We start from the raw sequence: 13712 nt of genomic DNA on the forward strand, positions 1-13712 counted from the left end.
CTGGATCAAAGACCGCTAACTCATTATCTCCTGTCAGCCTGCATGGTGGCTACATCCTTATTGAGCTTATATCGACAGACACCGTGTTTGTTGTTGTCGTTTTCCACTGCCCTTCTCAGATTTGTTCTAATTTTTGTTTCCAAGTGGCTGCACGCGTGCTTCCCATGTGAGGGGCTTTAGGGCAATGACGCAAACGAGAGAGAAAAAGAGAGGCGGAACAAGGCAGAGACGGGAAGAGATAAGAGACTGAGATAAAGCACTGCCTCTGTAATTCATCACTCATCCAGAATATTACAGATTTTCTGTCTTGACTGATGCATCAGATATTAAAGCACGTGCATGGATGGATGTGTATCGGAGGTTGTAACTTTTTTTTGGGGGGGCGGGGTTGTTTTGTTTTTTATTCTTGTGTAGTGCGGTAGATCTTCTGGTTATTGTGTTAGTGTGTTTCCACTCTAATTGACTTTGTTACCATGGGGGAACCTCTCAGGCCAACATGGCAGCTGATGAATATGGAGCAAAGTTTGCCATGCAGAAGCCTGCTATTCTGAGCCACTTGGATCTGGAAGATTTTTGTCCCATAACAAATTCAGGCTGTAAAATCTGCATGCACACATTCCTTTAAAATGTCAATCTCAAAGTAGTTGCATTAATGTATAAACGTGAGTGTATATAATGTACAAGTGAACACCATACGCTCGGTCTGTAGGAACTCTATATTTGTGCCTGTTAATATGCTGCAAACTGTTGGTGTGTTTTCATAATAGTACAGAAATGGATCACACAGATTGGGTACAAAGCCATGAGAGGGATGCTAAAGGTTTTTGCACAGTGAATTTCAAATCAGTCAACATGTGTTGGAAGTGTAGACTTTCAGCTTTAATGCAAAGATGTTTAACAAAAATTTCCTATTAACCATTTAATTTTCATACATAGTTGCTCACAAGTATTTGGACAAACTAACATAATTTTAAATATAAGGGTTGTTTTTGATAGTTGGAAGAAAATCCTTTGCAGTCAGTCACTAAAGTCTAGAACCACGGAGATCACCAAATGCTGTTTCCTCCCATGAGATCCTCTGTGAGGGCCCTTCACTGCAGCCACGTTCAGATGCTGCTTGTTTGTGGGTCGATCTGCATTCAGTTTTGCCTTCAGTACCTGAAAACCATGCTCTGTCGAGTTGAGATCATGTGACTGACTTGAGCATTGAAGAATATCCTATTTCTTTGCCTTGAGAAACTCTTAGGTTGCTTTTGCAGTGTCCTTCGGGTCATTACCCATTCCCACTGCGAAGTGCTGTTAATTCAGTTTTGCAGCATTTGGCGAAATGAGCAGAAATGAGCACACAGAGTATCGCCTTGTGCACTTGTACAGAATTCATCCTGCTACTTCTATCAGCTGTCACATCATCAATAAACACCGGCGACCCAACAGTGACCTTCTTCCACTAGCAGCCATACATGTTCACGGCATAACACCGCCGCCACCATGTTAGATGGGTCATATGGTATGACCTGCCTAAGTCTAATCTGACCTTCTTGTTCTTGAGTGTAGCCAGTCGTTTGCACTTGTAAATCTTCTATATTTGCATTCATGAAGGCGTCTCTTCATTGTAGACTTTGACAGTTATACATCTGCCTTCTCAGGAGTGTTCTTGATTTGGTTAGTTGCTGAGAAGTTGTTATTCTTAATAATGGAAATCATTCTTTTAGCATGCGTTTTAGTTGTCTTCTGTGGTCTTTCAGGCCTTTTGGTGCTGCTCAGCTGGCCAGTGCATCTCTTTTGGGCCTGATATTTAAAATGGTGAAAAGCTATAAAATGAAATTCAGTTACGTCTGTATTACTGTCATTTGTCATGAAACGCCAAAGAAGCTAGCTTACTTAATAGAGATGGAATATAATTACATTTTTTTTTGCTATTGTCAATAAATGTCATTAACATGACAATGAAAAGGACATTTTTGAAACTTTATGATGAAGATTTCTTTACAAAAAAAATTGTCTTGAACTGCTTATTTTGTACTGATGAGAACATTTAGAGCAGTGGGAGGAGTGTGGGCTTGCCTCTGAATAAACTACAGTGCCCATCTACATTGTAATGAGGGAAAATGTCACCGAGTGTGCCTTACTGATGTGGTTTTAATAGTTTCCGGACAACAACGGAGCTCTGTGGCACTGGGCAATAATCTATGCAAGTCTTCAAACCACACTTGTTGTTTGGGGGGAAAATATGTTGTTTAGGTTTAAGAAAACTTCAGACTTTTTCTTGCATTATTCTTGTGTGGGCGTGGGTGTGTTTTTTTTGGATGTAATAAGAGGAAGAAAAGAAAAAGTGAGGCAGGTGAGCAAGTAGAGACAGGGACCCAAAGAAAGAATTAGTGAGAGTGAGTACCTGCATGTTGTTGAACCAGACTGTGGCTCAGAGGTCCCACAGAGTCAGGCCTGCTCACACTGGTGTAATAGCTGTGTTTGATGACCTAGAAACATAGACTATCCCGGCACTTATGTAAGACCTAAAAGGCCACTGAAAGAAGTCGAACAAACACGCTCGTATAGACACACACGCCACACTACAGTATCCATTCTCTTCGTTTAATTTGACACATTCGATAACGACATATTTTTCCTCGTTTTTAGAACAGACTGTGGATCAAAGCGTCGCTCAGTTTTCACTGAGTCGAAGCCAGCAAATGGCAAAAATCTGCGCTCTGCCTCAGGTGTGAAATCCCAGTCGTGTTGAAATTTAACACTCAAACACAACCTCAGCAGAGCTCTGCTGAGAATCGGCAGAATGTAGACGATTCAACAGCACCTCTAAGTGGCTGCAGAAGCTCGTCTGACATAAACAGCCATGCCAAGACTGAGTTTTAAATGATTCTGCTTTCTGACTCATCACTCAGATGTTGCACAGGGGGGCTCAGAGAAATTAGATTTTCCTCTATCCTTCTGTGGCTGGATAGAAACTTTCTCCCTCTGCAGTAGACGGACCTTCTTCTACATTTTGTTTTCTACAGTTATGTGACTAAGGCATCAGCATCATTTCTGCATCTTTTTTGCATGCTAAGATGATTACATTAGGCAGCAGATGTCTGACTGGCTCTGAGCCTGTGTACTGCCTCTCTGCAGTGGCTGGCTGTGCGTGTGATGCTGCTGACTGGCTGTTTGGACAACCGATTGGCCGGCTTGCTGGACTGCAGCGTGTCAGTGGAGATGTAATTCTCTACCCTGTCTGTGTAGGGCAGGGTTTAGCACAATGTTTTCACTACGCCATGTTGCTTCACACAGTGCAGTTGTCCTGTCATCCTCAGGTTCTCTTATGGTTTCGTAGATGCATGTAATTTATTGTGGCTGAGTTCCCTTCACTTAACTCCTCTAATCAGTGCTTAATAAGTGCTTTCCCAGCAGAGCCTGAGCTGACACTAAGTGCTCATTGATTGTAATTTCATTTGACATGTTTGTGGGTGCATTAAATGTTCCTGTGTGTCTCTACAGCTCTTCAGGGAAGTCAGAATAATGAAGATTCTGAATCATCCAAATATAGGTAAGCCCAAACAGCAACCTGCAAGACCCTCAGTGAGTTTGGATTAGTATTTCCCTGTAAACACACACTGTGTAACAAACGATCCCGGTTAAGTTACTCCTTTATCCATGAAAACATCTCACACTTTGATAAGATTGTACTTTCCTTCTGCAAATTATTCTTTTACTTAGAATACTGTGCAAAACTCACGATCCACACCTCATTTTTTTATATTTTGCTTTTAAGGAGCCAGAATGTTTTGTTTTTTCTTTTCTTCTACCTGGTCTTGAGCAATAGTTCTCCAGGCTTTCTTAAGGTCTTTTAAAGTTGTTCTTTGAACATTGGCTGCAGGGAAATCTCCTCCATGCAATATCACCTGGAAGTGTCTGATTGAAGCAAAGGTCCTCATTTGTCAGCATGACAGTGATCCCCAAAACACTGCCAAATACAGTAAAAGCATACCTGGAATAGAAAAACACACAAAGGCCAACATGACTGAACTATCAGTCATGTTGAGTGGGATCAACTTGAGAGTAAAAAGAACAAAAGGCAGCCAACATCCAAAGAAGAGCTTTAAATGTCCATAAAGATGTCTTGAGAACTATTCCTGACGACTGCTGTGTTAAAGAATGAAGGTAGTCATACCAAATATTAACTTTTAGGCTCCTTAGAGTTGCAGAAACTCTGTTTTGTCTTATCTACTGTATGTTTGAACTTGTTTAAATAAATCGCAGCACCTGCTTCCCATTTTCCTAAAAAAATATAAAGAAATTATCACATCTTGATCTGACTGTGCAAAAGTACAAGCATAGTTAGCAAATGGTTTAATGCCACTTTGTACCATGCTGGCACCATTCAGACTCTGTTAAGAGTTTTATTGCATTAGGATAGACCAGACCAGCAAGCTCAGCTTACACCAAATCACAACCTTCAATTAGCTTTTGATTTACTTCATCTCTGCCTCATTTTCCCCACTTTCTCCTGCAGTGAAATTGTTTGAGGTGATTGAAACGGAGAAGACTCTTTATTTGGTGATGGAGTATGCCAGTGGTGGTAAGTGAAGCATTAATTCATGTCCACCAAACAGGTGACATTTTGTTCTGAGTGTCACTCTGTGTTAGTCTAACTCTAATATTCATTGCAAAAATGCTTATTTACAAATCTGTCACTCCAGCTAGTCACCATTTCAAATTAAATATTAAACATGTTATTTGTTACCTCAAAGCAAGCATTAGTACATGGTTATTATGATGTGATTTTTATGAAACCTATTGATAATTACATAATTCTTCTTTATACAGGTGAAGTGTTTGACTATCTAGTGGCTCATGGCAGAATGAAGGAGAAGGAGGCCAGAGCCAAGTTCAGACAGGTGAGTCATCAGTATCGCAGCGCTCACGCCTCTGTCGTCATTCCCTTACTCTGTTTTTTGAGAGAAGACTGCATGCACCAAGATCAAGCTTTATCACCGACTGCAGAGGAAAGAGGGAACAACTTCCTTTTAGATGCTGCTCTGACATCTAGTGGTGCTGCAGGAGCAATAAGGCATCTACAGTAGTTTGTGGATTTACTAGTTTCCTTTCATGCTTGGCCTGAAAGTGAACAGAATTCAATTTTATTTTTGTTTTTTTTTCTTCGGTGTAACGTCAACAGGGTCAAAATCCAGATGTGTTCACGTGTGTCTGAGTGCATGCAGGTTTGTGGCCTCTTTTAAATAACAGCAGGTTTTCTGTTTGATTGATGTCGTTTCTATTCTAGCGTGTCTAAATCTGTAAGGCTTAGACATGCTAGCCTGCGTGTAGCCTGTAAGCCTGTGTTGTCACACAGTAACAGCGGTCTCTGCATGAGAGACATTAGGATTTTCAAAAACTTCACAAATACAAGTCATAAACCTGAAGTAAAGCTCAAAACAGCCCAGTGATACTCAAGTAAAAAAAAAAGCGCCAAATTAAAGATCATGTGCAAACTACTAATAAAATGTTTTGCTTGCATGAAAGCTCTCTTTGTTTGTTTGTCTCACGGTTTGAGATAAACAATGTCACTGCAAAAATCTTATACAATATCCAGCCTTCTATTTTTCTTAACCGCTAATTCAAATATAAATTTCACTGGGGGGTCTGAAGCCTTTTCCAGGTGGCATAGCATGAGAGGCGAGGTGCACCTGATCAGGTAGCTAGTCTTTTGCAGGGCTAGCCCAAAGAGATAGACAGCCGTTTAAGTTATATTCACATCTGTGGCTAATTTAGGGGGTTTCCACACCTGTGGAAACCAAACTCTGATTCTGGTTAATTTTCCCCTTTGGTGCAGTTAGTTTGTGCAGGTGTGATCAGACAAAACAACCGCACCGTGACAATTGGGGGGAGGTGGTCTGGAACGGTTCCAAACAAACTCCAGAATGGTTCATTTATGGTGTGAACGTAATCTGACCCCGATCTGAACCAACTACCCTGGTGTATGTTACAAGTTTAAGTTTAAAAAAAAAAAAATCCCGTAGAAACGTACGTTTTGTTTTTTTTATTCTAACTGCAGGAAGATACTATAGATGTGCAAAGGTGTGTATGGGCTAGCAACTAACTGAAATGAACGTAAATTCAGTTTTCTCACCCAACACCTTCTTCCTGTATATACCTTTTGTTGCTCCCGCCCCAGCCAATGAGTGCACTGAACGTTCTCACGTGCTTTGTTGTGATGCGTTTTGGTTCACTTGGATTTCACTTGGATTTTTGTCTGTGTGAACCCAAACCAAACCCTGGGATGAAGCTGCTAGTTTACAAACTCATCAACTGATTCGCACCAGAGTAAACAAGCTATCGGTGTGAAAGCGCCCTTACAATCACCAGCTAGCCCAACGAAAACAGTTTGTGAACAAAAACCGGTAGAGTAATCAATGAAGAAAATAGCTGTTGGCTGCAGTTTTTGTGTGCATTTCTATGTAATATACATGATATTGTACATGTATTTAATTACTGTTAATGCCTGTTTTTTATTTTTTAATATTTCAGATTGTGTCTGCAGTGCAGTATTGTCACCAGAGGAGGATAGTACACAGAGATCTAAAGGTGAAAGTTTGTGAGACAATTTCTCCTCACGATTATCCACATCAGTCACTTCCTGTCGGTGTTGACAGTCCATGGTGTGCTTTGCCTCTTTTTCTCCTCACTGCAGGCAGAGAACCTGTTGTTAGATGCAGATATGAACATCAAGATAGCTGATTTTGGCTTCAGCAATGAGTTCACTGTGGGCAGCAAACTGGATACTTTCTGTGGCTCTCCGCCATACGCTGCTCCCGAACTCTTCCAGGGGAAGAAGTACGATGGTCCAGAGGTGGATGTCTGGAGTCTAGGGGTTATCCTCTACACACTGGTCAGCGGCTCACTGCCCTTTGATGGGCAGAACCTAAAGGTGGGCAGCTGTTTTGTTTTTTTTTGTTTTTGTTTTTTAAGTAGTTCATATTGACTCAGGAACTACTTGGAAATTTTAATGTTGCAACTGGTGATAAGCTTGGGAAAGTTTTTTCTATGTGAGCACTTTCCACCTCTGACTGTCCACATGTCGATAAAGTGCTCTGTGTGTTTCAGATAAAATGCTTATGTAATCATCTGATGTTAACATCATATTGCACTTGGGTCTTGCAGATATTGTCAGTTGTGTGCATTCAGACAATAGAAAAGTAAAGTAAAGTAAAGTACGTAAAGGGAGGAGTTATTTTTCTACCAGGTTTCGCCGTGGTTAGTACAACTGTGGTGTTGCCCTCGAAATGAGTTACAAATTTCTTTATTAATTGTCCACATCACAGTTGAGATTGAAGAAAAGCTTTTTGAGAGACAAGTCGTATAGAAAGAAGAAAAAAACAGAAACTAACAGTAAAACTACAAATCCAAATCTTTTCCTTCCTCTGAGCTTCAGCACATTTTATTAAAAATATTTATTGTCCAAATAATTATAGCTGAACTGTAACAGTTTCAGTAATTACATCTTTTATTTATCAGTTTGAATAATTCTGTTTGAGTATGAAATAGCTTGAACTCCAAAAAGCCCGATTAAATGAAGTTGGGCCAAAAAGAAAATCTGAGCCATTCTGACAGACTTACGATGTTCACATGCTCAAGAGGTGGTTACTTCGACCATAAAAAATTAAAGGTGGAATTTACTGTGTATTGTGTGTAATGAGACATGCGCGTGAATTCATGTCCCTTTAATAAAGCAACAGTTTGGACTAAATTTAGTCAGATATACTAATGTTCACAGCGGGCTGAATGACCTGCAGTATTATAGGTGCATTGATCAATATCTTTATAGCCACAAGTACATCATGTGAACACAGCCAGCCAAAACGGAGCCATAGGAGAATAAATATTTGACTGGCATTCACCACTTGACTCTAAATAGCTGCTGAGTGCACACTTGATGAGTAAATAAGCAACATTATGCAGCGATTGTGTTGTTTACGCTGGGGTCTGCTCCTTTCAAATGGCTTACATGGGGAAAAATGATGCTGCTCCTTTTATTGCTAAACTTTGTTGCTAAATTCTCCTCCTGTCTGTCTGCGACTTTGGTGTGCAGGAGCTGAGAGAGAGAGTCCTGCGAGGAAAGTACCGTATTCCCTTCTACATGTCCACAGACTGTGAAAACCTGCTAAAGAAACTGCTCGTGCTCAACCCCGTGAAACGAGGCAGTTTGGAGGTAATACCTGTGTTTGCATTGATGCAGCTTAACAGTTATTTCCTCTTCGGCAAGTAGTCAAAAAGATAGTCGTAACCATTTGGAGTAATATTGTTTTTACGTCATGGAAGCAGGTAATTGCCACTGGTGGTGGGTGGAAAGCAAGAGAGTGGTTTTAATTTTATAGCCTGTCAGAGGAATGATATTCTTCAAAGAGTGGACTTAAAATTTGATTTCACTAAAGCGTTCATCAACAGGAAAAACTAAATGGAATGGAAATAATCCTTAATTTTGTGTACAAAATCCTTATACGATGCGCATTCATCATTATGAGTTTTTCTCCTTTGCAAATAGTGTTTGGACACTCATTGTTTACAGGTCAATACCATCCCTGCACTCAGACCCAGGCTCAATAGTAAAGATTTCTCCAGTAATAATAACAATTGATCGCCATGTTGTCAGCCTTTCGTCAAATTCCCGTTGCGTGTTGTATAGCTGATTAATTACGAGCCGTTAAAGAAGACATACATGATTTTTAATTGCCTTCTTTCTTTGTCAGCAAATCATGAAAGACCACTGGATGAATGTAGGTCACGAGGAGGAGGAGCTTAAACCTTACATCGAGCCTGAGGCGGACTTCAGTGATTCATCCAGAATAGGTGTGTGTTTGTGTTTGTGTTGATCTCATTCTTTGTCATTTAAAATTCTGGGATTCTCGCCTCTAATGTTAACTGACTCCATCACTCAGAGCTCATGGTGACGATGGGTTTCCCTAAAGATGAGATCACCGATTCCCTGCAGAGTCAAAAATATGACGAAGTCATGGCCACTTACCTGCTCCTGGGAAGAAAAGCCCCGGAGGTGAGTTTGTCTGACTTGCGTCTCATTGATCGCCTACATCACCGCTGCAGTGAGTCATGTGACCACATCTGCCTTCACGTTGCAGTTCGAAGGGAGCGAGCCTCTGGCTAACAGCATCCTGGGTCAGCGACAGCGGCCGACCAGTGACATCAACAACAGCTCCAGCATTTCTCCCGCCCATCCCAAGGTCACGCGCAGCATCTCGACCAATCAGAAGCAGCGCCGCTACAGTGATCATGGTGGGGATGATGATGATGGTGGTGGTGGTGGTGGTGTCGTAGAGAAGCCAAGTAAAGTAACCTCATCCTTCCCGGCTCTGAGAGTGCTGCGTGTTGTGTAGAGGGAAGTTACTCTCAGTCACTGATGATTGGCCGAATGATGAGACTCCAGTGTGCGCACTGCTGAATAGACCTCAATAAGCTTTACAACAGAAACATTTTCCCACCGTTGACACTAATTTAGGAACTTTCCATTCCTTGTGCTCTCAGATTTATTTATGGTGGAGAAAAAAAAAGTCTGTAAAACCTCGGCTGACTAACTTGTTTGCTTAATGTGGTCTAATTTTCCTAAACAGTGAACCAACACTTAAATTTCAAAATCAGTGACGCAACCTGCACACTGCACTGGTTGTGTAGCAGCTTCCTCCTAAGTCTTGTGGGGCCATTGTGTTTGGCGCCATCTTCTGGCTTGCTGCTTTCCTGCAGCTCCCTCAGGAGCAGCACCTCAAAGCATGTGGAGGGAACAGCTCTGCTCGATATGTGCTCACCTTGGCTTCTGTATCTGTATAACTCGAGAAACAAAGTGTTGATGCTGCCTCTGACAGATTCGATGATGTATAAATCCTGGCTTTGATTGGCTTTGCTTGACACTGTCCTCGTCTGTTCTTTTTCTCCTGAAAGCTTAAATGTTGGAGGTGTAGAAATAACGACGCGCTTGGTCAAACATTAGTAATTCCAATCCCGTGTGTTTGTGTGTGCGTCTCTCCTAGTGGGTCCATCTGTGCCGCCGGCGGTATCGTATACAAAGCGTGGCCAGGCTTTGAGCGTGGAAAGTGACCACAGGGAGGAGTGGGACGGAGCGCGCCGGCTAGAGCTCAGCACTTCAAAAGGAGATGTACCCGCCTCGCCCCTGGGGGTGCAGGAGAGGAAGAAAACCACAAGTGCTGTGGGGGTGAGGAAGTGGGCACTGTACACTGCGTACTCCTGAATAAACAACTGCACTCAACTTTAATACTCAAGAAAACGTTTTGTCCTTTTTATATAACTCACAGTAATTTTTTTTGTTGTCTCTCCGCACAAACAGACCAACGGGTCTATGACTCGCAGGAACACATACGTGTGTGAACGATCCTCCACTGACCGCTATTCAGCTATTCCCAATGGCAAAGACAGCAGGTACGTGCTAGCATTTAGATTAATCTATAGATCAGTTTTCACACCTACAGTACTTTTGCTCTGTTTTGTGTTGGTTTCTTCACATACACTTAAAGCTACAAGTGAACTAAAATGCATCACTAGAAACCACATGAGAATGCCGAGTTTGCTTATTGGTTAGAAGTGCCTGGGGCACAGCAACAAAACTCATAACAGGATGGAAGAGTTGTGTTCTGGGCTGGTGAGCAGTCGGTTTATTTTATGGTTAAATGCTACAGTTTGTGCACTCTGCATGTCTATGGTACTCTGCTGCATCCCAGAATGCAAGGCATACCTAGCTACAGGAAGGCGTGTAGCTCAAAGTTGCATTGTACACCTGGTAGCTAGCTCAGCTTAAAGGTTTTCTTTCTCTATTTATCCATCTGACACGCACTGCACATGACCCCTACAGCACCTCCTGCAGGCGGTGCGTCTACAGGAAGGCACGCCAATGTCTTCTCTTTGGGTGTCACCTGACTGGGGTCCATGGGCTAGGGCTAAGGCTCGGGCACCAGCCGCCCTCCCTCGAGCTCCCTCCCCAGGCCTGGCTGGGGGCCGTGGTAACCCTATTCAAAGCGGGCTGAACTGGTCCCTTCTTTTATCCATCCATCCATTTTATACAACATATTTGGCACTGGGTCACTGGGGCAGAGCTTCCTCTCCCCAACCACCTCCTCTAGCTCATCTGGGGGAAACCAACATGTTCCAAGGCCACTGAGAGACATGATGTCTCCAGCGTGTTCTGGGTGTAAGTCAGGGCCTCCTGCCGGTATGAGCGTGATTCCCATGTTCTCATCTGTACAAATAAACTGCGACAAGTGGCAAAACAAACCAGAGTTTGATTTTAAGCGGGGCAGGTGTGAAAACACCTCAGTTTTTTTTGTGTGTGTGTGTATGCATGTTTTTCCATGCCTGTTTCTTTGTTTGTTTGTTTGTTTTTGGTTTTTTTGAAAGCCACAAATGAGAAACTTGTGGTTTCACATTTGTGAATATGCTGTATAAATAATGTGAATTGAACATTTTATCTTTATCCGTACTCTGCTTCGGTCTCCAGTTTAACCGAGGTGTCAGGGAGTACCCCGTCGACTGCAATGAGCTCCACACGACCTCGTCACACCAAGTCTATGTCATCATCAGGGCATCCTTCAAAGAGCACACTGCCCCCCATCGATGACAACACTGAGCTTAAAGCCAGGTGAGCAGCCGAGTAGGTGATGGAGATTACAATGGTGTATTTATTTTAAGTTAAATGTCCAGATGGTGATTTAAAATCTCAGGTTTCTTTTGAAATTTTACAATTAATATGGAAGAAAATAAATATCCATAGTAGGGCTGCAAAGATTCAAGTAACTTAAATAACTCAATCATAAAAGAAACTTTCAGTGCTTTGTTTAATCCATGACTCTTTGGCGCTCAGTCGTCACCATCTAACCAGTTTAACGTGGGGCCGGAATCGGTCTACACACACAGCTGTTATCATGATGGTGAGCTCAGGTGGAGTGAAATAAAATGTTTTTCTAGCATCCAAAACGACACCGCTCGTTCTTGTAATCAACTTTAAAACCTTTACTGGGAAAAGCTGATAGCACTCGTTAACCAAACTACCTGTTCATCAAGCGCCATTGTGAAGAAAAGAGAACTTTGCTCCCATCCACCACCGTTTGTTTTGCACAGCGTAAATTCTACAATAAAGCTACAGAGGTTATAATAAAAGCGCATGTGTAGAAAGTGAGATGAACAGATGAACTTTTAACTTAGTCTGGCGCGATGTTTAACTTAGGCAGCTTGCTGAAGGATGACGGCAGTCGTCCTACTTTTCATTCGAGAGATGCCTATAGCAAGCAGGAGTGACTCTAAAGGGGGCAAAGACCATATTTAGTTTAAGGCTTTAGGAACATAATTTTCCAGGTCTACTTAATATAGAACAGTGGTATCCAAACCCAGGCCTCGAGGGCCGGTGTCCTGCAGGTTTTAGACGTGTCCTTGATCATCACAGCTTATTTATATGGTTAAATGACCTCCTCAACATGTCTTGAAGTTCTCCAGAGGCCTGGTAATGAACTAATCATTTGATTCAGGTGTGTAACCCAGGGTGAGATCTTAAACCTGTAGGACACCAGCCCTCGAGGCCTGGAGTTGGCCAAGCCTGATATAGAATATAACACACACAGATACACGCACAAAACACATGCACATCATGAACACACACCAGATCTGCCTCATTCAGGAGATTTGGTACTATCAAACCCTTTTGACTCAATATTGTAAGAAGAATTCTTTCCGGAGGAAAGGGTATTTATTTTATGCCTTAGTTTCAGGTGTTTGCAACTTTTTTTTTAGTATTATTCTACTGTGGTTACTTAATTTTGCATTTGACATAATGTTTTCTTTTAAAAATTGTATTTAATATGGCACATAAATGATTCTTTTTTCTTAAACACATGCAAAACGTTGCAATTTCTAATCAATGGAATAATTGATAGTACTTGATTACTAGAATAATAATCAATAGCTGTAAGTATGTCCAAAAAATGGTAAGCAAATGTCCTTGGGTCATCACTTCAGAAACAAATTACAAACATCTGTTGGAACAGATATATTTTTGCACCTTAGTTAATTTTTTTTGTATTCATTGCTTTAATTTCACTCAGCAAATGGAACAATTAAATCTACGGTCTGTGTCTTTAAAAACAGTCTGATGGTCACAAACTGCTGTTTCACCCTGCACGCTCACACAGTCATTCGGATTCAGCAATGGCATTAAAAATGTACTTTTCATCGAGAAGTACCATAACTTCATTCTAAAATACAAACTGAAATGTGCCAGATGTTCATCTCCTCCAATGCGTTTTTCTTATTCTGCAGCTCGTCTCCACGCGGCCCCTCCACCTCTCCGTCTGCACACAGTATTAGCACCCCAGAGAAGAACCGTTTCCCCCGTGGTACCACCAGTCGCAGCACTTTTCACGGAGCCCAGCTCAGAGACCGCCGCAGCGCCACCTACAACGGACCTCCAGCTTCACCCACATTGTCTCATGATACGGGGGCTCTTGCTCAACAACGCAGGGGCACCTCTACAGGGATCATTAGCAAGATCACCTCCAAGTTTGTCCGCAGGTCAGTGCTTTGTACCTTAGAGTCGTTGCACCCAACAGTTATTGTACCACCGTGGTCTCAGAGTCAGAGCTACATGTTAAACAAATATTTGACTGAGAACAGCTCAATGTTTTCAAAACTACAGGAAGTAAAGCCATACT

General features: G+C 42.0%; 1 protein-coding gene across 3 annotated transcripts in view; it reads left to right on the top strand.

The window, feature by feature from the left end:
• The window catches only part of mark1 (MAP/microtubule affinity-regulating kinase 1), a 35494-nt gene that overhangs the window by 17545 nt on the left and 4237 nt on the right, over nucleotides 1-13712 (top strand). Inside the window, exons 4-16 of one of the 3 annotated variants that reach the window (XM_031735249.2) lie at nucleotides 3493-3541; nucleotides 4508-4573; nucleotides 4822-4892; nucleotides 6523-6579; nucleotides 6686-6922; nucleotides 8084-8203; nucleotides 8742-8841; nucleotides 8931-9043; nucleotides 9129-9333; nucleotides 10032-10213; nucleotides 10346-10437; nucleotides 11510-11650; nucleotides 13321-13572. In XM_031735249.2, the coding sequence (XP_031591109.1) occupies nucleotides 3493-3541; nucleotides 4508-4573; nucleotides 4822-4892; nucleotides 6523-6579; nucleotides 6686-6922; nucleotides 8084-8203; nucleotides 8742-8841; nucleotides 8931-9043; nucleotides 9129-9333; nucleotides 10032-10213; nucleotides 10346-10437; nucleotides 11510-11650; nucleotides 13321-13572 (1685 nt within the window). The other 2 variants (XM_031735250.2, XM_039622038.1) reach the window with 2 other exon arrangements.

The sequence above is a fragment of the Oreochromis aureus genome, linkage group 13 (assembly GCF_013358895.1).
Source record: "Oreochromis aureus strain Israel breed Guangdong linkage group 13, ZZ_aureus, whole genome shotgun sequence".
In the NCBI taxonomy this organism is placed as follows: Eukaryota; Metazoa; Chordata; class Actinopteri; order Cichliformes; family Cichlidae; genus Oreochromis; species Oreochromis aureus.